Source organism: Zophobas morio, unplaced genomic scaffold (genome assembly GCF_036711695.1).
Source record: "Zophobas morio isolate AGI-343-1 ecotype UQ-CSIRO unplaced genomic scaffold, CSIRO_AGI_Zmor_V1 ptg000024l, whole genome shotgun sequence".
Lineage (NCBI taxonomy): Eukaryota > Metazoa > Arthropoda > Insecta > Coleoptera > Tenebrionidae > Zophobas > Zophobas morio.
In genome coordinates, this window is record NW_026972129.1 from 2,122,470 (window position 1) to 2,145,204 (window position 22,735).

At 33.6% G+C, this 22,735-nt stretch overlaps 1 protein-coding gene across 1 annotated transcript in view; it reads left to right on the top strand.

Moving 5' to 3' along the window:
* The first annotated feature begins 12,082 nt into the window (after positions 1-12,082).
* LOC135135493 (tryptophan 5-hydroxylase 1) overlaps positions 12,083-22,735 on the top strand; it is a 77,330-nt gene continuing 66,677 nt past the window's right edge. The window contains exons 1-3 of the mRNA XM_064064559.1: positions 12,083-12,245; positions 17,558-17,879; positions 19,123-19,288. Of these exons, the coding sequence (XP_063920629.1) occupies positions 12,141-12,245; positions 17,558-17,879; positions 19,123-19,288 (593 nt within the window). The 5' untranslated portion in view covers positions 12,083-12,140. The remainder of the gene's footprint in view (positions 12,246-17,557; positions 17,880-19,122; positions 19,289-22,735) is intronic.

Here is a 22,735-nt window from a genome sequence, read left to right on the forward strand (position 1 = left end):
CGTAGTGATTATAACTGATAACTCAATTGAGATTAAAACTATCCAGAGAAAACTTACCGGCATACTCGTAAAATAGAGCGCATACTGACTCGTCAAATCACCATCAGAAATAATTGCGTTGTAAGTAAACGAAACGGTGTATTACTATACTGATTGCTCCTATACGGTATAAAAACGTTCCAGAATGTATTCGAATCGCGATCTACCACATTTTGTTTGAAACATATGAGAAACAGCCAATAGGCCATATTAGGTACTAGACCATATTGAGTTCAGTTACCTTAGTACATAGTCAACGGGTTTTAAATTATGTATAGTAAATAAAATACTCCTAAACGTATAGTTTATGAATCCGTGTTGAGTTTTTACGCGAAACATTCAGATTAAATCAAGAACGGTTCACTTCATTGTTCAGAAAATTTGGGAATACATTACTGATATTTTTAGCATTACACTGCACCTAATCAAAGTGATGTAAAGGAAAATCTCATTTAAAACACAACCCAGCATGCTTCTTCACATTTACTTTGGCATTGCATACATATCTTTATATTAATCAGGGGTTCTCACGAAAAAATTAAATTTGCAAAATCAAATTTTGTAATGTTTCGAAAAAACTGGATGTGATTTATTGTACTTTAGAATCAAGGGAAGTCCTGCCGAAATAAACTTCGACTAATTTTTTGAAGATAGCAACTATAATATAAAATAAAGACGTGTGTGAACCCGTCCCGAAACGTGCAGTGTGCGCACGAACAAACAGAACAAACGGTCCGCGCAAATGATCGCTGTTTTTGAGGCATTTGCTGTGTTCACCATGTTCCCACTGCATTTCCAGTATTCTCGGAGATTTGAAGCATGGATGACGTTATAGTGACTGCTAGTGCATTTTTTCTGATTCATTCCCTGACTAAGAAGAAGAAAAAAAAACGAAGAAAATATGGCAGAGGCGTCTATTTTCAAGGTGTGAAAACAATGTATTACTGAGAAACATGGACAGTGAACATTTGAAAAATTTTATTCGCATGGCAGCAGAACATTTTGAAAGATTAATATTCCTTGTGGGTTCTAAAATATCTAAAATGGGTAGAAAATCCAAAAACGCACGAATACACCGAACTGACGGTACTGACTGTGCACCAACGAACAAATGCGCGCCTTTGATCTATCCACATTTACCGACAGCCGATGGAAAATGTTCGGCGCAGAGACACGTCATGACTCGATGAATTCGTACACGCCGCGCGTACTGCGCGTTTGGTTCGTTCGGACTAAAATGTTTAGATCAGGACCCTCCTTAAGAGGCACGTTGTCCGAGAAGTTGGTAAACACATTTTGCAAAAAATCTAAATAGTCAACACCGCTTAAGCGTGGAAGCGAAATATGATACTGAAGTAACTGATCTCCAAGTAGACCTTCCCTCCTTACCATACATTAGGTAATATGAAACAATGTTGAAACCTCCGCGGCGTGACTGCATTTAAATTTTCGTCAACCCAGACATTAAACACACCATCCACCTCTAGTGCTTCAACACGTTGAAGGTGGATACAGTTCCTGTTCACGTCTTCTACACAAAAAAACTTGAAATACCCATACAAAATGCCAATCGTTAAATACTGATGTTCGATTCCTCGGTAACAACATTCAAAGTTTCAGGTTCAAGCTCCAGAACATGTGTTCGGTCCGGACTATGAGACTACCCATAATTCCGGAAGTGTTGCACTGATGCCGTAAACGTTCGTGAATCTGGAAGCCGACAGTTCGGAAAGCGTTCTCCACAAAAACGCCTTGCTGCACAAATACCATGTCGGTGAATTCGGCATTTGTGTATACCTTTGTTGTTACTAATATCAGTACGTTGCACCCACACAAGCTATAACCCGACGAGACAATACTCAGTATAAAACTGCATGCATTATTATCAGTATCACTTATTATCCCTCAGAGTTCAATACTTTTTTGAGATAAAAATTATAAATACATTTTTGTCTAGATAAGTGTCTGTGACGGACGGACGGACGGACGGATGGACGGACGGAAGCGGGTGAAAAAAATAGATTTTTTTTCGAACTCTAGGAGTAATGATATATCGAGAAAATTGAAAGTAACTAGTCGCCCAATGGACTCGTTTACAATATTTTCGTAGCTTACGCTCGGGAAGTGAAAACACATGACACATTCAACCGTCCGCATTACTTGTTTAAAAACAAGTGTTGTATAGCTTGTAGCAACACCACTTAAAAGCTTGCCATAAAATTTTGATTTTTTTGCGAAAATTTGGAATGGAAGCCTCAGGAAAAATTTGAAAACATAAAGAACAACTTCAGGAGTATGTTATTTTATAAAATTTAAACTCTACTTATATGCAAAATTTTGAGGGAATGTTATCATATTGGTGATAGGGATGACTGGGCAAATTTTGTTTAGCGTTTTACCGTCTTATTCCTAACATACGTATAAAATTTGACAACTAATTTGGTGTTGGAAATTATTATTACTATTATTATTGTGCTTTGAGCTGAGGCTTTTACAGCCTATTAAGCTGACGAAATATACCGCGTGTTTGGAAAATGGCGGATTAACTCTTCAGTACTTATACGCGAGTTTCGGGAGTCCCAAAAAAATAATAAAAAAATTCTTTATGATGTAGATTACGAAAAAAACGTAATTTTATAAAAATAAAATTGGCAACACAGCACACATCTAATGCGTGAATACCTTCGGCTTACTTTCTGGTTTCTTAGTAACGATGGTGACTGAAATCCACCTTCACTTTATATCAGGCAAACATTGTTGTCAAATAGAATTTTAGCAAATGATTACAAAAACAACACAGCCATATCTTTGTGCATTCTAACTGAAATGGTAATTAAACATGGTGTTGGGCGAGAAAAATATTAACTAAAAGTTTTATTACGAGTTATTGTGATAATGAATGAGTTGTTTATTTGTTAAACGTAGAAAAAGAACCAATTTTAAAATCATTATAACTCCACCAAAATATGAGAAGGATTTTTTTACTATTTTTCCCAGACTCACCAGTTGATTGTTAAGAGCGTAGCAGAGAGTTAATCCGCCATTTTCCAGACACCCGGTATATCAAAAAGACTTTAATTTATATATGTAGTCACAAATACATTTTTTGTCTGGGTGGCGTCTGAAAGGCTAACGCAAAGCGTATCCTCTTGCCGCAGCAGTAAAATTTCCATTACAAGCTCTCAGAAAAGAAAACATATCACAATAGGTCATCAAATCATTGATGGAATACATTTTTGAAATTTAACTACAGAATTGTCACGATTGCTGACATTTCGATATTTTGTTTGCATTGTTTGTTTAATATCATTACCATGGTAAACTAATTTCAAGGATTTTAAGGACCCTGTAGATTCTTTATTTTTAAGATTAGATATTCTCAGTGAATAATCTTGGTTTTTTGTGATAATATGTATGATTTAAGGTAATTTTAAAGAACGTCAAATGAACAGATTTTTAATTAATTTACGTTTAAATGCCGTCTTTAAAGACCAGTAGATCAAAAAATAAGTGCCTTTTTTAATATTTTTCTGGTGATGACTGTATTCCGTTCTAGTGCGTCGTAGTCTAGGTTAGTTTTTGATGCATCGTGTAGACTATAGAGTGTAGATCAATCAAAAACTCACTTTTAGGTTGTCGAAGTTGATATCAGATTAATTAAAGTTAATATCCTCGTCAGGACTGCTAGTCCCGAGTTGAATCGGTGTTATCGAGAATTACACAACCTGCAAAAATGCACCCCCTTTGCATTGATACCCAAAACTGCCCGACGCAATCTGCTAATTTGGTGATACTAACAGCGAGTCCTTTTCAATTAATTATATTATTATCATCAAGTTCGGTACCGTTTTATTATCTGAATATAACTGATGTATGTACTTGACAATTATTTCTGCAATGAGCTCTGTCCCAAAGGTTAGAATCACAACGGTCCAAATTGTCCGGTACAGAGTGTGCAATAAGCACTACGGGTAAACCACCCGCAAGTGCTCGCTCTCGCTAGATCGCTATTTTTTTTGTCTAGGGGGGAGTTCTCGGCACAGGGTACTGGGGGATTGCAATAAATTGCTTACCACCCTAAAACCCCTCCATCTTCTGCTTAGGTACCAGAACTTTCTCCTCTTCACCTGGGTCCCTACTTCTGAGTGGTCACAGAGATGCTGTACTGCATCAAAGTGCAAGAACACCAAGGCAAGAAGAAGGCGCACAAGGTCCTATCTTTGATAACTGGGTCTTCGACCACAGACATCAAGGGAATAAGGGCCCTTGTAAACTGCCAATAATTCGATCAGCCCACCGGCCTATCAAAGAACCGGCAAAGTTTTGCATAAAAAGACACGTTATCACTGATCAGGTAAAAAATAAAGTAGTGCCTTTTCTACCTGATCACGTGTCCTTTCCTCTCCAATGTCATTACTTGTTTGGATTTGCTGTCAACAGAAACTCGCTAGTATAAATTTGATAAATATGTAATTATTTTTCGGTTTTTCGTTTTTCTATGGGTAAGTCTTTAATATCAGTGTTTTTGTATGCTAAAATACCAACCTGTTATCTAGCTCTGAAGATGGTACCAGTAGGTACCGAAACTTGTCAGCATCCTTTTGTAATAAAGAATTGTTAACGTGGCATCGACTTCATTTGGTTGGCCAACTGTGCAGTCGCAATCTCAGTGGAGTTTGATGCAATTCAGGGTTTATTTGATCAAGATCATCACTAAAATTGTGATGTTGAACAGTCATTTTTAATTTTTAAAGCATTTTAACATCTGGGAGAACTCGAATAACTGAAGAAAACCTAGAAAAAGTAGTAATTATTATTAAGAACTCCCGAAGTTGTAAACCACGACTGCAATAGCGCCGGCGATCGGTCGGCAATGAACATCACTTCCGCGATGCTGAAGTCTGCTTTTAACTGATGACAAAAGAGTATTGCTGCCAGGATTAAATTAGCTAAATTAATGACAGCACTGCCAGTAAGGCAGATATTGAAAGAAAGAACGCCATATGACGAGACCTGACACCAACCTATCAAGAAATATCTTGGCCTACTGTATATTTAAAGCAATCGTGAACGACATATAAATGTTTTTGTATGAAACTGATGAAGTTCTTACATTATACAGCTCCTATACTTAGTTGTATTACGATATAGTCCTTATTTGTCATTACTTAAAAGTACAAAAACTTGTACATGTTATTAAAACATAATAATTAAAATCAGCTGTGAGTTACTTTTTTTAATTGTTTACCATACATTGTTGGGGACTTGTACAGTCATAAACTCCTTAAATGCATACAGTCCCCTATGTTCAGAACTTTCAAAAGAAAAACAAAGTAACATAATTTCTGGGACTTACCCTGTATAAAAAGGAGTGATAAAAATGGTGTGGGAGGTTTTCTGAACTGAAACTGAAGTAGAGTAATTGAAACGATTCTATACTTCTCCACTGAATAAACCATAAACCCACCCTTCTATCCTCGGTCTCTCGAGAACAGCACGTTTTTTACACAGGAGCTCTTCGAAGTTCATTACCTAATGTTTTTTTATAAGCTGTAAATTGGGAGCAACCACAGCCCTTTTAACTGGTAAAATACGTTAAATTATTTAAAAATAATTTAAGAACAGTGATATTTTAAGATAATTTACAAGTTACTCATGTCAATATAATGCGTCAGTAGATACTGAAAAGTATAAAAAACAATTTTCAGTTGAACAAGATCATTTATTAGATGTTTTAATGTTTGGTTTATTTATGTTTTTTAAATGGTAAAACACGTTAGTAAGTAAGAGCTTGCTTATCCGAAATTTATTTGATTGTAAAAGACGTTATTCGAATTTGTTCTGAACTGTGTTCTGTTGAAAGTAAATCATACTTTCCAAAACGCCAAAACTGCGAACACTAATAAGGGTAAGAAATAAACTATGTGTTAAAGTCATTAATGAAATACCAAACACGTAATAAGTGTGTACACAGGTTAAATGAAAATATATCACTAAAACTGTATACATTCTATCTGAAGGAAATTGGTTTTTATAAATTTAATTATATCAGAAATTTATCAATATTATAATAAAAAACTACATTTACTTAGTATGCAATGTCGGCGTTCATTAATTCCGTTATTTGATGATAAGCCCCTTTGAAATTTTTATAACATGTAGAGTTTAATATTGAACACTTTTGAAAATATTTCAACATAATTTTGCACTCAAGGGCCGGTTAGTAAGAGGCAGCAAATATTCAAAATTTGAATATTTTCTGTGCATTGGAAATATGAAGAAATTGTCAGTCTACTGAAACAAAAATTTTGAGTTCAAAAAATAAACGTACAAGTATAAACAGCAAAATCGTAAAAATGTAAAACATCAATCATTTTTAACACTCTTCGACATTCGATCATATTCGCAGTTTAAAATTTGGACATATTTTTTATTCTGAACAGATTTTCTTAAAAAAATTTCATTTTCATTCCGGCGCGAAGCAAAATGTTCGAATTTTGAAATTTTGGTACGTCAGAGCAGGTAGATGTTGAAGGTGAAGTTATAAATAAATATATTCTTAAATAAACCTGTAAGACAAATTATAAAAATTTTGACGCGATTTTCAACAAATATTAAATTAAGTTAAGGTTAAATTAAGTGTCTTTCTAAAGTACAAACATTTTTGAAAACTCCTAGGTACATTTTCTATTTTACTTGATAGCATATCAACATTTTTCAATTAATAGAAAAACGCATAGTTCGGTCGTAAAAACTATTGCGCTTATAATTTGCATCTAAATCAAGAAAGGAGTCCTGAATTGGAGAAAAGCGTGAGAAGTTTTGAACTGAAAATAAGAAATAAGTATATAATTTTTAGTGAACTCATATTCATTAAGGTAACTTAAAAGTATATTCTTTAGACAATTTTTGAGTCAATTTATTTCAGAAGAAAATGTTAATATATGAAATTAAAATAAATAAGTATATCTTAATGCGAAGCATATTATGCTCACTTGTTTGCAACTTTCTTAAACAAATTATTCCTGTTGCAAAAAAGACATTAATATTATTATTATTATTATATCCTCACACTCATCGCTTCCTCAGGGGATCCCCAACGCAACAAAGTACATACACAATATAAGTCTACAAACGCTAGCGAGGGTTTCGTTACCAGACCTGTTGACATTTTTATTACTCGTACAACACTACGCATCACATACGAAATTAATGAAGCAAAATAACAATATTATTAATAATAATAATATCTTTATTAAACTAAAAGTACTTATTACAAGATATTAGCTAATTCAACATGAAGAAAAATTTGGTCGAAAGTTGTTTCGACAGACCTTCCCTCGTTATTTTCTTCTCTTTTCGAGTTGAGTTTTTCCTTTACATAATTTTGTGATAACCTCATCAACATTTTTGCAAGAACACGTATATCAACTTGGACTGGTGCAGTGTAGTACTTAAATAACAGTTTATTGTATTGCCAAAATTTTGTAGAAAAATGGAGTGAGCCGTTCCTGATTTAATCAATAAAATAAACTGACTCATTCATTATTATTTTTTGAGCCACCTGTTTAAGCAAATCTAAAAATATGAATGCAATGATAAATCACAAGTAAAAACTCATCGTATTTTGCACATTTTGGGTAGAATTTATTCGGCAAAATTTTGGGCTGAGTTCATCAATTTTTTGGAGGGGATAAGTAAATATATTTTGATTAAAAATTCATCAGGCTTATCATAACTTTAAAACATCTGCAAGTTTTCAAAGCATTCGGTTTAGCAGATTCAAAATTAAATTGCAAAATGTTGTTTTTTATTTTGAGTTTTTTTCCAAAAATCTGGACGTTTCGGGTAAAAGCTCAACACGGACTCATAAACTACATGTTTAGGACTATGGTATTTTATACAGTTTAAAACCCGTTTACTATGTATAATTTTGAAGTGACGTCATCACATTATTGGTGGGCATGATTAGACAAATTTTGGTTAGCGGTTTGCCATCTACATGATATTCGTAATATAAATACAAAGTTTGACAACAATCGGACCAGTACTTTCGGAGATTATCTGTCTAATAAAAATCCGAGACGGACAGACAGATAGACAGACAGACGGATGGACAGACGGACAAACAGTCAGACGAAAACGGGAGACCTATTCATTCGTACTGTAGGAGTCACGAAAAGTCGAGAAAACGTAAAAGTAGAGAGTCGGTCGACGGACTCGATTACAATACTTCCTATGCTTACGCTCAGGAAGTAACAAGCCAACATGAAAGTCTAATTCACAAGCGTATAAAATTTACTACACAAAAAGAAAAACACAAAGTTAAAACAAAAATTAATGCAGTTATTTTCTGATCTTTCCATCATTTCATGTACCAAAAGGTTGATTGTCTCGACAGCGCTGGAGTGGATTTCACAACTGCGATACACGAGGTATCATCCACAAATTGTACTAAGAAATCTGCAGGTAGGTAAAAATTCAGAGAAATCATTAACATATAGAAGAAATAACACAGATCCTAAAATTGATCTTTGAGATATGGTAAATCGTTGATCAAAATTTATCCGTTTACGACCCCCAGAAAAACTGATGATGACATTACCGAATAAATCCTATCAAAAATATGCAAAATATGATGAGTTTCTACTTCCGATTTAACATTCATTACTAGAAAGCGGATTTCTGTCGGGTTACGTCACGATTATAGGTGGGGACGCGCTGGATCGCCGGGACTCCGTAGCGGGTGATAATCACTGAATTTAACCGTCACTTATTCCATTAATACAGTTAACGAAAACTTAATTAGTAAAACGGCTAAGAAAATGAGAACGGGAATTTACAGCAGAGTGCGTACGACCCGTACCGAATTTGACCTTCGCTGCCCCGACGGTCATCCGCTGTCTGTTCATATGTACATTCATATTTTTATTTCTCGAACGTAAGCTAAGGAAGTATTGTAAACGACTCTATCTGGCGACTGGTTGCTTTCATACTTTCTCGATGGGTCATGATCCCTAGAGTACCAAATAATTTTGAATCTGCAAAACTGAATGCTTTGAAATGCTCCAGATGTTTTAAAGTTAACATAAGCATGGTAAATTTTTAATTGAAATATATTTGCTCATCTCCCCCAATAACTGGTGACGTCACCTCAAAATTTTACCGAATAAATCCTATCTATAATGTGCAAAATGTAATAGGTCCATACTTGTGATTTATCACTCTTCATATTTTTTAGATTTCCTTATATAGGGTAGCTCAAATAAAATCATGAATCAATTAATTTAGTTTCTTAAATAAATCAGGAACTGCAAAACCGAATGCTTTGAAATCATGCAGATGGTTTAAAGTTATTGTAAGCATAGTAAATTGTTAATTAAAATATATCGGTTTGTTCCCCCAAAAAATTGCTGACGTTATCGCAAAATCTGGTAGAGTAAAAACTCAACTGAAACATACACGTAGCACGCTTTTTACTTCCCTTTCATGACCCCTAGAAGACGAAGAAATAGGTCTCCCGTTTCCGTCTGTCTGTCCGTTTGTCCGTCTGTCTGCCGTTCCGGATTTTTACTAGACAGATAATCTCCGAAAGTACTGGACCGATTGTTGTGAAATTTTGTATTTATATTAGGAATATCATATAGATGGTAAAACGCCAACCAACATTTGCCTAATCATCCCCACCAATAATGTGATGACGTCACTTCAAAATTGTACATAGTAAATGGGTTTTAAATTGTATAAAATAACATAGCCCTATAAATGTAGTTTATGACTACGGATTTGAGTTTTTACCCGAAACGTCCAGATTTTTTGAAAAAAAATCAAAACTATGAAACAACATTTTGCAATTTAATTTGGAATCTGGAAAACCGAATGCTTTGAAATCTTGCAGATGATTTACAGTTATGATAAGCATGATCAATTTTTAATCAAAATGTATTTGCTCATCCTCCTAAAAAATTGATGACGTCACCCCAAAATTTTGCTGAATATGTCCTATCTAAAATGTACAAATGTGATTAGTCTGTACTTGCAATTTATCATTCCATTCATATTTTTTAGATTTGCTTAACAGGTTGCTCAAAAAAATGAATGAGTCAATTTATTTAAATTTTATAGTTTTTCTGAAATTCTGGATCTATTTTCTTATACTTCAGCCGGGAGGGAAGTTCTATTGAAACAACTTTCGACCATTCACTGTACATATATATTTTTAATCGATTCTGGTGGACCGTTAAAGTGCGATTACTATAATACACAACCCAATAAGTTTTATGATCATGACCACAAGAGTATGAAAAATTGGTTGAAGGATATTTCCACAGAACTTCCCTCGCCCCTGAAGAACATAAAACATATTCAGCCCTTTTGAAAAATTACACTATTGATTAGCCATCGAATTTTAGCTGAAATACATAGGTATAAATACTATCCTTTATACACTACCTACTTATGGTTGCATTTGGGTTTCAACTGTTTAGTTTAGTAGCATGTTTATATATTTTCGAAACAGAAATATTCCAGAATTTATTTATTATGATCAGTAATCACGCTGTACAATGAAAGAAGGTAATAATCTATACTTATGTATAAAATTCTCGCGTCACAGTGTTTGTAACCGAACTCCTCCGAAATGGGTTGACCGATTTGTATAAAATTTTTTATGTATATTCGGTAGGTCTGTGAATAGGTTGTAAACTATTTTCTATACCCCTAAGTGATAAGGGTGGCCCACCCTAAAAAATGTTTGTCTATTTTTTGGACAAAATTTTTTATTTTTATTTTTTTAAGATTTGGCATCAAAAATACATATAACCGTAAATTTTCACCTTTCTACCACCAACCCCCATTTTTTAATCTTCTATATAACAAAAATCAATTGCTATTCCTGTTAATCTCGCTAAAACTCAGAAACGGCTTGACCGATTTGAAGAATTTTTTATATTACGGGGATGGTTTTAAATAAAAAAAATAGGGAAAACTTAAAAGAACAGCTAAAAAATCCAAAAATTCTAAAAATTTTGTATGGGAATGCTAGTTAATAATACATATATGTATGCTTTATAATTTCATTTAAAACTATGGGTACATAATTGTTACGCCTTGATACAAATAAAAAACTTTTCAGAGAATATTGCACCATATTAATCTTATCACGTATTTCAAAGAATCGAAAGTAGATCTACCAAAAAAATGTCTCTAATCAGCACTGGACGAACAAGCCACCGATTTTAGTTGCTATGCAAACAGGCAGTGAGAAAGACAAGATCGTCTAGCCAATTTTTGTTGATCCCATATTGTTTAGTGTCAAATAGTTTTCCAGGACTATACGGTTATTACATCTCAGGTAAATTCTAATAACATCACAACACATGAATTAACAGCACGGAAAAAATAAATTTATCTGGTAAATTTACTGATTAATTTTTTAAAAGCAGTTCTGGCATTGCATGACTTTTTTGCACTAACAACTCAAATGTATGTTTATATCATCACAATATTGCAACGATTGACCAGAATGGCTTCTCTTGTGGTCTGAAATATCGACGTGTGTATTAGACATTTATTATACCTCCACCACCACAATATCATAAAAATATTAGTCTCAACACTGGCTGTGAGTAACATTAAAATCGTGACTAAAAGGATCGTAGATATTTTCACAAAAAACTTAAATGAAATAATCTTTAAAAAAAACAAAGAAATTAACAGCCAATCGCATACTTTACAAAATCTTAAGCACCAAGTACTTTATAAAAACTTAATTAACCACATGATGACGAATCCCCATCAACCATAAATATGTGCGTATATGTATAATCGAATCGAATATCGTAGCATCTCAAATACGCAGCAAAACGGCCTAAATACCTGGTGACCGTCTTTTAAATGTTTTTAATGGCAGTGTTTAGAAAAATCATATATATGCACGAAAATGTCTAAAATTGTACTACGAGGTCGCCATTAAATGTAATTCTGCCAATCAAAGCCAGAAGTTCTGCGCCAGTCTTTCCGATAGGAAGTTGAGTTTATAAAAGCAGATACGAAGACTTAAATCGTTACAAACCTGTGGCTCTTTACCAAAGTAACAAGAAATGAGTGGCTCAGGAAAGCCTTTGTTGGGTCTTTGGCTTTACCGAAGCGGTGAAGATTGGAATTATAAGGAAGATTGTCCTATACAAACTACGGCAACTGATCCAGTAAGTTCTTGCATCCTCTAATAGTAATTATTTATTTTATAATAACTGATTGATTATTTACATCATACTGATTATTCTATTTTTGTGCAAGAAGCTAAGTAAAAATTCTTGCAATATATAACCCGTTGTTAACAGTTTTTATTTAAACAGTGACCGTATTTTTGAAAATATAACAACAATAAATAAGTATTTCAGTATTTTAAAATATACTCCAAATTGCAGGTGCTCAATAGCAACGTTGTTAGTAGCCAAATTTCTTAAATACGTTAAAAATTATTGAACATATACATGTTTAACAAATTATAATTTCAATTATTCAAAAAGCGACTTACAAAAATAATTTTTTGAATTGCAAGTTTTTACGACGTTTGTCTTTAAAACAATTAAAATAAAAATGGTTCATTGGAAATAATCGTTCTCAGTCGTATGAACAACTTTCAGGTACACACTTATTAAAGACATAACTCTGCATTTAACAGCGAAATACCTATTGTATGCCAACTATCTAAAAATCTTCCTGCAAATTAGAAACTAAGTGATTGCCGCTAAGTTACGTGTTATATTATTATGACTTATACAAGAGAGAAAAATAGTATCGATTTTGATTACTTCGTTACTGATTGCTGATTCAGGAAAGTTAAATTTCTTACAGTATAGAGTTTTATCAGCTTTCCGTTTCGTTACTACAAAGATAGATGATAGATTTGTTCCAAGTATTAAATATACATTAGTTTTGTTCGGTCTAGGCTTGAATGTCCGTCTGTAGTTTTGAACCCTATTTATTATGTCCATACAACAATATAGAAAAAATACAACGGCGTTTTCTTAAATTTATATTGCATTTTTGGAGGTTGATGTTTATCCTGTTTTCCACATAAACCTATACAGAGGCGTAGCAAACATTTTTCCAAATTTGCACAAAAAATGGCAATTAATATGATATACAAATATTTGATAAAGATATTTCCAATTATTACTTAATCAACTCTGTCACAAATATTTTGTTTTAAGATATTGACGCATTGTTTTAGAATAGTCCAAGAATTAATGAAAATCTGGCAAATTTTTTTGACGGACAACAGCATTAGACATTTTTAACGATCAACGTCCATTGTAGTACGAATTTAATTCTTTATAAACTTTAGTTCTCATTCATGACAAACGAAACATCTGCAATTGCTACAAAGTGACAGCAGAAACATGTATTTTTTAAAAGATCTTGAAGTTTAACTGCCACAGTCATTATGTCTTTCATTGACCCCTTCCTGTGTAGCAGTTGTGAAATAATATTTCCAATTCTCACTGCAGTATGCCAAGATCATGTCTTTTTATAAAGTTAGAATAACGATTTAAAGTTTAAAGATATTTTAAAACAGACAAATATGGGTTCTAAACTCTGAACGCTCTGTAAAATCAGCGTCAAACTGCATTCGCAACAATTGATTTGACCAAAATTTTGCGTGCAGTTAAAAACAGAATGATACAAGTGACAGACGGAATGTGGATTTGATATAACATTTCTCTTTAAGGAATTATAAAGTTCTGCACTGTCTATCGAATCAATCAACTTTTTCCAGTCAGTCGTTGACAGTTAAAGTGATATTTTGTAATTGATAAAAGTGTATTGCGTAGATCTAAAATGAACTCTGTAAAACCTTTTCTAATTTAATTTTATTTAGTTTACGTTTAAATTAATATAAAATAGAGCAGCTTCAATATGGTCATTTGTCTCTTCACTTTTAGTCTAACTACCTTGTCATTGTTAACAATTGAAGCGAATTTCTGGGTTGGTAATTTTGAATTATTGCCAGCAATGTTAGAAGGTCGGTTCATGAGCGCGTCTGAAAACCAATGAGAAGACGGCAGTGACTAAATTGGTGCACAAAATTTGAATTTAAGATCAGGTACGCCATCATAAAGTTGTTGCCAATCTGACAAAAAAAATCACAGTCACTCGGTATTTAGTTTCTGAAATTTTTCTCGTATCAACTAAATTCAATTTTAGCTTTTATAACTATCCAATTAACAACTACTTTATTTAATACTTTGTACAACACTATCAACAATAATTACTGTTTTAATTGATTTCAACAAATTTTGCTTGCAATTCGTACAACTGTCACCCCACTTTACTTCTTATTGTCAAAATAGACATAGTTGACAGTGACACCAATAAATGGATTAATTTCTGCATTTATCTCGTTCAATTTGTTCTACAATAACCATCAGACTGGATAAAATAATTCAATTTGAGTTGTTGAGTGATTTTTTATTGAAAATCGAGAAATAATTTCTAATTGTACTTTGACATTTCGATTTTTCATGGTTAATCTAAAGATTCGATCGTCGGACTGAGACGGATTTTTAAAGCCTTTTTACAGTGAACGGCCGCGATGCAACGATGTAAAAAAAATACTGGCCGATTGCCTTCTTTACCTCCATAAATGCATCACTCAATATTATGTCCAAACTTGGATGCGTCACCCTGTATAACTAACACTAGTCCGCATCATCTCCTCTTGAAAAAGGGATATTTATCATTATTAAAATAAGCAGTCGATGGCATGTTCGGGGTTAAATTAAATTTGACAGTACTTACATCAGTCATCATAATAATTCATCATGGCAATAAAGCATCGACTACACTGAAATATTGAATTTCCTATAAAATGGTATTCAACGCCAGTTGTTCAGTTGTAGTTATTTTTTCAACTTTGCCCGTAAGAAAAACTATTTGTTGAATCGACTTGATAACGGAATACAGCTCTAAAGGGGTGCCGAATTTAACACTCCAGAATCACTTTAACAGATCAAAAAATCGTTTCAAAATTTGCAAGAGTATATTACACTGCACTGCATATACGTTTCCCTGCTAAAATTTTGTATGGAAAAATTTACTTGAAACTTAATAGGACGTTTCTTTGTCTGTAATTCAGCAGCTCACACATATCTTTATTTTAACTTATAGGTGTTATAGTATATAAAAAAAAAATAATAAAAATTGCAATTTTTTGATGAATCTGTATTTGTCCGCGTATACCTAAGGGAGGAGAGAGGTTCTCTCTAAATACCTTTAGACCAATAATTTCATTCTATTGCCAAATGAGTCGTTGCAGGTCTTTTCTGAATGCAAAATCATCAAAAATTTCGGTTGATTTCCTTTTGTCAGAGAATGAACTTTATAAGTTTTCGTCTTTGGTCACATGAATTTTTGAGACAGTTGCACGCTCACCTATATCTAAAGATATTTTGAAAACAGACATTTACGAGGTCTTTGTAAGTTACAGAAAATATACCTACTAGTAATCCCTAAACTTACTTGTTTCAATCTTACACGCTATCTTTGCAGATCTGCAAATGGTATTTTTGATCGCAGGTTTTATTAAACGTAACTGTTTGGCATTAGTGGCTTTAAAATTTTACTTGTTTATTTAAAAAAAGCAAAAACACGATTTTTCTGATACCTAAAAAATGGCACACTAGCATGCATGAAACAACATATTACAGATGTTACATGGAAAAAAAACATGGCCTATTAAGGTCTAAAAAGGTCGTAAATATGTGTAATATTGTGAATGAATTTGTAAGTTGGTATGTGTCTTGAGCAGTTTGATCATATCTGTCAAAGTAGATTGGCAGGTAGGTCAGAGTAGTGTAGGTTATTTTTCAAGTGATGTGCGGATAAATGATCGGTAATTCTAATTATGCCAGGTTTTGGGGATGGGGTAAAATTAGAGAATAATAGGAGACGAATTTGTAATTCTAGGATTTCGAAAGTTGTTTTTTCCAATTTCTACTAATAAAATGCTCATTTCGTATGTTAAATCTCGCTATTAAAACAATAGTTTAATCGAAAGGATGCATAAAATGTTTATAGCAACACTTTATTCACACTGTCATTGACAACACGAATAAAGTAAAAAAAACTAAAAATTCGCACTACCACTGAAATTTTCGTTGCTATGGATGTGTGGATATTCAACTAAAATTTGCAACGCTTGATAGTCCACTTCCTGTAAAACAATCGTCATGAAGTCCAGGAGCATCGTTTGAATTTGACCGTGACGGAAAGTACAGGCAGCTTAGGCAATTTACCTTCTTCAAATGTTCATCATATTAGTAACAGTACCAATTAATATGTATGTATATGAATTACCTAAACAATAAATTTTTTGAAAAGTTTTGCGAAATTGGAAAAAATCTTGTATAATACACGTGAATAAACGAATTTTATCCACTCAAAAACATTATCACACTCAGCTTCGCCTCGTGTGCTAAACTGTTTTTTCGTTGGATAAAATTCACTTTTATTCAGTTATACCATCTGCACGAAACTAAGTGGGTACTGAGCATTATCTAGCAATTCTTTGGCAGGGTATAACAGATCAGTTATTGGTGTCAAACTTTCGATATAGTCTAAGGGTTTAATTATTTTTTTGCTTGTTGCGATCGTTGCGGATCACTATCGTCAAAGGGTAAACACAGTGATAGATCTAAAGGATCGTGGCCAATTAAACTATCATCCGTGCTGGGTCTTTTGCTTCCGACTTCTGAAAGATACTGGGGCATGGGGAATAGTATCAGGATACCATGTACTGGGTATTAACATTCTGATCGTTTTCAACACCGGATCCTGTAGTAATATTCGGACAATCATTTGCTAAATGGCCTGCGAGTCTACATTTAGAACAAGTGTTATCATAACTCAAGAAGATGCAATAGTTCGTTTCCTCATACTCTACAACTAGGGATGAAGGTAAGTCTCGTGTGTCATCAGGTTGTACATAGATTTGTCTCCGAAAACTAAAAACATATTTGTATTCATCTGACTTTATCCCTACTCGAAGAAACGACATTTGGGAAACAGAGAAAAAACCTGCTTGCTTAACAAGGTTCTCAATAACAATGTGAGGAATGGAAGGACAAACGTTAGAAAATATGATACGCTTAGCTAGCTTACGGCGAGAAAATTAAAAACCACGATCACTCGCCTCCGTGAAGAAACACGTTGATAGACGCCAAAAACAACAAGCGATAGTACTTACATTAGTACGGCGATTTGGGAATACAAAAGTGTTCAGCAAACACCCTCGCACAGAATGTTGGTACACCACTGCACTAAAGTAAAAATATCCACAAGTGTTACGCGAGTACGTGAACTTAATTGCACAAATTAATTCCTTATGTTGACAGAAAAATTGAGTCAAAACTGAGCACAGATATGTAAACGCTGAACGGTTGACCTCGAAATTCTGATTTATTTATTTTTTTAATGTTAGCAAAATTGGTAAATATTTAACATATTTTCACAGCCAACAAAGGAGGAACCTAAGCCTGTAGCAGAAAAAATATCCATAATCTTTACCCTAAAAAATCAAGTTGGTGGATTAGTTCGGGCCCTTCAAGCATTTCAAGATTTAGGAATTAACGTAAATCATATTGAGTCACGTCCCTCGCAACTTGGCGATAATCAGGTCGATTTCTTAGTAGACATAGATACAGATCAGCGAAAATTAGATCAGTTAGGACGTCTTCTTAAAAGGGAAGTGCAAACTATGGTCATCGGTGCTTACGGCAATACCGACGAGAGCGAATTTCCTCCACCTACTCCATTATCGGCAACTATGAGCTTCGGTAAGTAGATAAGAGAAGTTGTTGGTATTCATTATTCGGATTTTCAAGCGCTCTTGTAGCCAATCTGTGCATTCTCTTTATTGAGTTGGGTACTGGATAAAAGCAAAAAATATTTCTCTCGTGAATAAAATTAGGTTCGTTGAAATTGAGTTACACAAATAATTCATTATTAAATATATGTACATATATACAGGCTATTCAAAAAATGTAACACCAACTCAATGGAGAATTATTAAATTTACAACACTAAGTTCGAGAAAAATAAAAAAAATCTTGACGTAAGGAATTTTTTGACTTTCACTTACAAAAACAAGGTATCGATTTAAATATAGATAGATTAAAAAATTAGCCAGTCGTACTAACCAATTTTTAAGTTTAAGACACGATACCTCCAAAATTATTTTGAATAATGAAAGTCAGATCGATTTCAGATACCCATCACAAAATGTGGATTAAATTATGACGACAATTTCGAATAGAAAAATAAAATTTTGAAAGACTGCATCTTGTACATTTGGACAAAAGAATTTTTTATTTTTATTTTTTGTGCTCCATAAACGGTCCTGAACAACGTGTCATTGAGTTGGTGCGCATTTTTTTAAACATTCTGTATTTAGTTAATTCTGAATTTCTCACTTTTTCAGCATTAAAAAAATGGAACTGAAGGTTTTATTTAAAAAACACCCCCCTTTAGCTTATATTTTATAATTTTTCTGTGTCTAACATTTGAAAAAATGTTAGAAAAAACATAAATCAGAAACAAAAACACAATACTACTCAAATCTTGTTGCAAATTCTGTTCTTAAAACGCTCTAGTAGCAAAACTGAATTAGTCTAACAAAAACAATGTTAATTATAAATACATGTGGGTAGGTATATTCGTAAGAAAAAGTCTACAATGTTACATCAAGGCATATTTTCTACAGTTTCCAAATTTGTATTTTATTTAAAATTAAAACAAGGGTAAAATTTTCTGGGACAAACGTTAAGCCTTATTACAACAATTTGCTAATATACTTCTGAATTGTATATGGTTTAATGCAGTAGATACAAAACCGGAAACCTAATAATAAAATTTCTCCGTAATGGTTTCGCTACTTCGTATGTTGATAATAATAGATTTATATTTATTGCTCAGTAGGTAATTATTTTGACATAAAAACGGAATTGCTAGAACCGAATAGCTATATGTACTAATGAAACCTTTATATTGCCGATCGATTAAAAGTGTATCTTATTCTAGATTTCGACGAAATGCCTTGGTTTCCAAAAAAAATATCAGAACTGGATCAAGCTCAAAACGTGCTAATGTATGGAGCAGAACTCGATGCAGATCATCCAGGATTTAAGGATCCTGTGTATAGAAAACGAAGGGAACAGTTCTTTAGAATTGCGATGAACTATAAACAGTAAGTATTTGTCATTTCGCCATTTCTTACAATTACACTACAATATTTACGGCCTACAAGTGCGGCGCTCTTTGACATATATCTCTTTGGATGGGCAATTTCGCCGTACGTGTTTGTCGATAGGGTCGGAATATCCGAACATTGAAAAAAAAATTAAGTAATATTTACATATACCTCCCAAATTCTTAAGGTTTAAGCGCTATTTGAGCTTGCACATCAAAAGTAAGTTTTCTTAAGATTTATAACGTGCGGACTGTGCCCTCTTTGTCTTTGCAAAATAAATACACGAACTAATATTACCACGCTCCGACGTTCACGTCAAGGTGTATTAATCCTATACAAATTTTTAAACGTTCGGCTTCGCTCATAGGGTCCTGCGCCCGGGCGCCTTGCATCCCTTGCAGCCTCGGGGTAAAACAGTCCGTAGATGTAAATTATTTCCAAAAAAATGTCGGGTCTGATACGACTGGACAAAGATAGCAACTTATTTTTTAGATTTTCTAAAATCAATACATATTGAACTGTATGATTTGTGAGGCCAAGGGTACGATATTGGCGCAAACATGGGAGGACAAAATATTAAAAAAAAATTTTAGATACGAATTTCATGCTTTGTAAATTCCTTCTGCGGCTCACAGCCTTCATTTAGTGGTAAATCATAATTTACCACTAAATGACCTCTGCCAAAAGCTAATAATGGGCAACAACGATTTTTTTTCAAAGTCCCGGAACGGTCGAATAATTTTGTTATTTGCAAAGTTTTTTTCCTCAAATTTGCTTTGGATATATACTTAAACATGGCGACTGGATTACAACATTTGTCCTTTTTGTATAGCTCTCGGTTTGAGAGACTACTTTTTTTTTAATGGAACACCTAGATTTTCTGAAGCAGAATAAAAAATTACTTTCAATAATTACTAATGAGTGGTATTCATAGTAATAAGCATTTGCTTATTGTAGTAAGTTTTTAAGGAAATCCTTCAGTTTAGATTCATAAAATTTTCAGTAAATGCTTATAAGTAAAAACTTGATCTTAGGTAACAAGTATAAGCTTTTCCTTCCATCGGTATTCAAAATCATCACCTTTTCCTTGACAAATTAACATATCCTTAAAAAAACGTCAGTCTGGTTCTTCAGTTGCTTATTACAAGCCTAGGAATTAAAATGTTTAATAAACTAGCACGAAAACAATTTTTTTTAAGAAATGCGCGCTGACCCTGAGGAGGAAGATTTTGTAAAATTATTTCGCTTCTGATCTGAAAGCGTACAATGGCTTTCTGAGCATTTTGTCCCAGAAATTGCCGAAACACGAGGAGAAACAATTGATAATACAACAAAAATGAAAATTTTTCTGCGATACGTTTCAGACCCAGGTATATAATTATTTAAGAAGTATTTTATCGTGAAAAGTTTTAGAAGATTAATTTCCAGGATTTCAGTTCTGTGTTTATCAGTTTTCTTCTTTATAGACGCCTTCAAGTTTTTTTTCAAAATCGATTTTATTTCGGTATTTTTTACTCAAGTTATTCCTAAGTTCTTTCTTTAGTTTTTCAGAAGCTAAGTCTTTTTTTGTCTTTGTTGATGGGACTTGACTTTTACTCAAAATGACTACATTGCTTTTCACAGATTTTTTTTCTCCTCGCTATTATTTATTTCTTTGTCGGAGGTGTTACTTGAGCACTTGAGCAAAACATTTTGAAATATTCTGCGTCTGCACTATACAACAACAAAATTGGAAATGAAATGCTATTTCCTAACCGTACTTGCGAACTTGCGATGTCAAACAAAAAAAAATCGTTGATATTTGTACTTGGCTACGATGGTGGTAAAGTTTTTTTGTTATTTCTTGGAAACGACCATGATGCAGTTCACTCAACAGGTAGCAAATCCTTATGGCCTAAGTATTTCATTATGAATATAGAAATAAGCATTTGCTTATAAGGACATCCTTATTTTTATGAATACCACTCAATATGTTTATTTCTACTGAGACAAAAATTACAAAAAAAAAATTACAAAAAAACACCTAATATAGTAAATTGTGTGGATACGACTGACACCGATGTCAAATTAGTAAGAAACACAGATAACGCTTGCTACCCTTGGGAAGTGTATAGCGGTCGTCTTTGTTGATTCGCTATTAAAGTCTCTCCAATTGGTTACACTCACGGACCTGTTACACTCGTCCGACTTGTCAAAAGGGAAAATATCAAAAGATGGCACTTACTTCGGGAGTTACAGGAACCTGTAACCACTTTTGTTATCGTGTTAAAACCTTAGATCATAATATAATCAATAGATACCAGTACTGAGACTGAAAGCTGTGACTAGACATGAAGCTATCTGTTGTCGTTTTCTACATCACGGGGAGTAGTATAACGCTATCCTTGTGTAATCACCACATCGTCATCTTTGTTATATGCATTTCATCGGTATATGTTTATTTCACTTCCATCCTTGTACCGCACCAGCGCAGCACATCGCTTTTGACAGATGTTTGTTCTAACCTCTCTTTCAATTTCTTGTTACGAAAAACAATTTTAGAATTTAGACCAAAAGTCATATTTTAAATGATATAATCATACCGGTTTACAATCGGTACCCAATAATATACCATTCCTTTCGTTATCTACTGTGAATTATTTATAAAGTCAAGCTGTCAACATCTTTCGTACGAAGTTAGTTCAGACCATGGTAGAAGGAGACATGGTATAGGCATCCGATGTACCAATTTAAAAATGGTCTGCGCATCCATTTGTGACGTTAGGCGACATCAACGACCTTGTGACTCTTGTGAGCTTCGCTAGGGAAGTCTAGGGAATTTCAGCTTGAGTTGTCATTGCTCTGTCCAATACGTCAATTAGTTGTCGGATAACGAAAGTTTGTATTTTAAATTTCGCGCTAATTTCACCCCACTTGACGTCACACCCGATGCGTATGCCTATACCATGTCTCCTTCTACCATGGTTCAGACATACTTCCTAAGATTTAGGCCCGCTAAATTCAAATAGTGATCAGGCAAGGATAGCTTCATTGTAATTTCTCTATGTACAAGAGAGATGTGTGATAGGAGGATGTCGTCACAGGCTCTCCTAAGGAAAGTACACGGTGTGTTGGTATCTATTTATTATATGATCTAAGGTTAAAACAAAGATTGATGTGTCTGAATTAATAATATTACTAAACTGTACGAAATGTGCTTGCTTTTATATATTTGAAAGCATGGAATTCAAATCATCTTATTTACTCGCTGAAAAGAATATAACGCCTTACGTTCGAAGACATTACTATATCGCACGACTTGCTATATTAGTTATCACCGCCAACTTAATCTGCCTCCGCTCCGCTCCGTACGGCCGTCACAATATACAGCGTGTTATTGAAAGGTACGTACAAAATAAAATCGGCAATTGGTCTAGAAGTGTGGATGCTAAAAGTCAAAAAAAG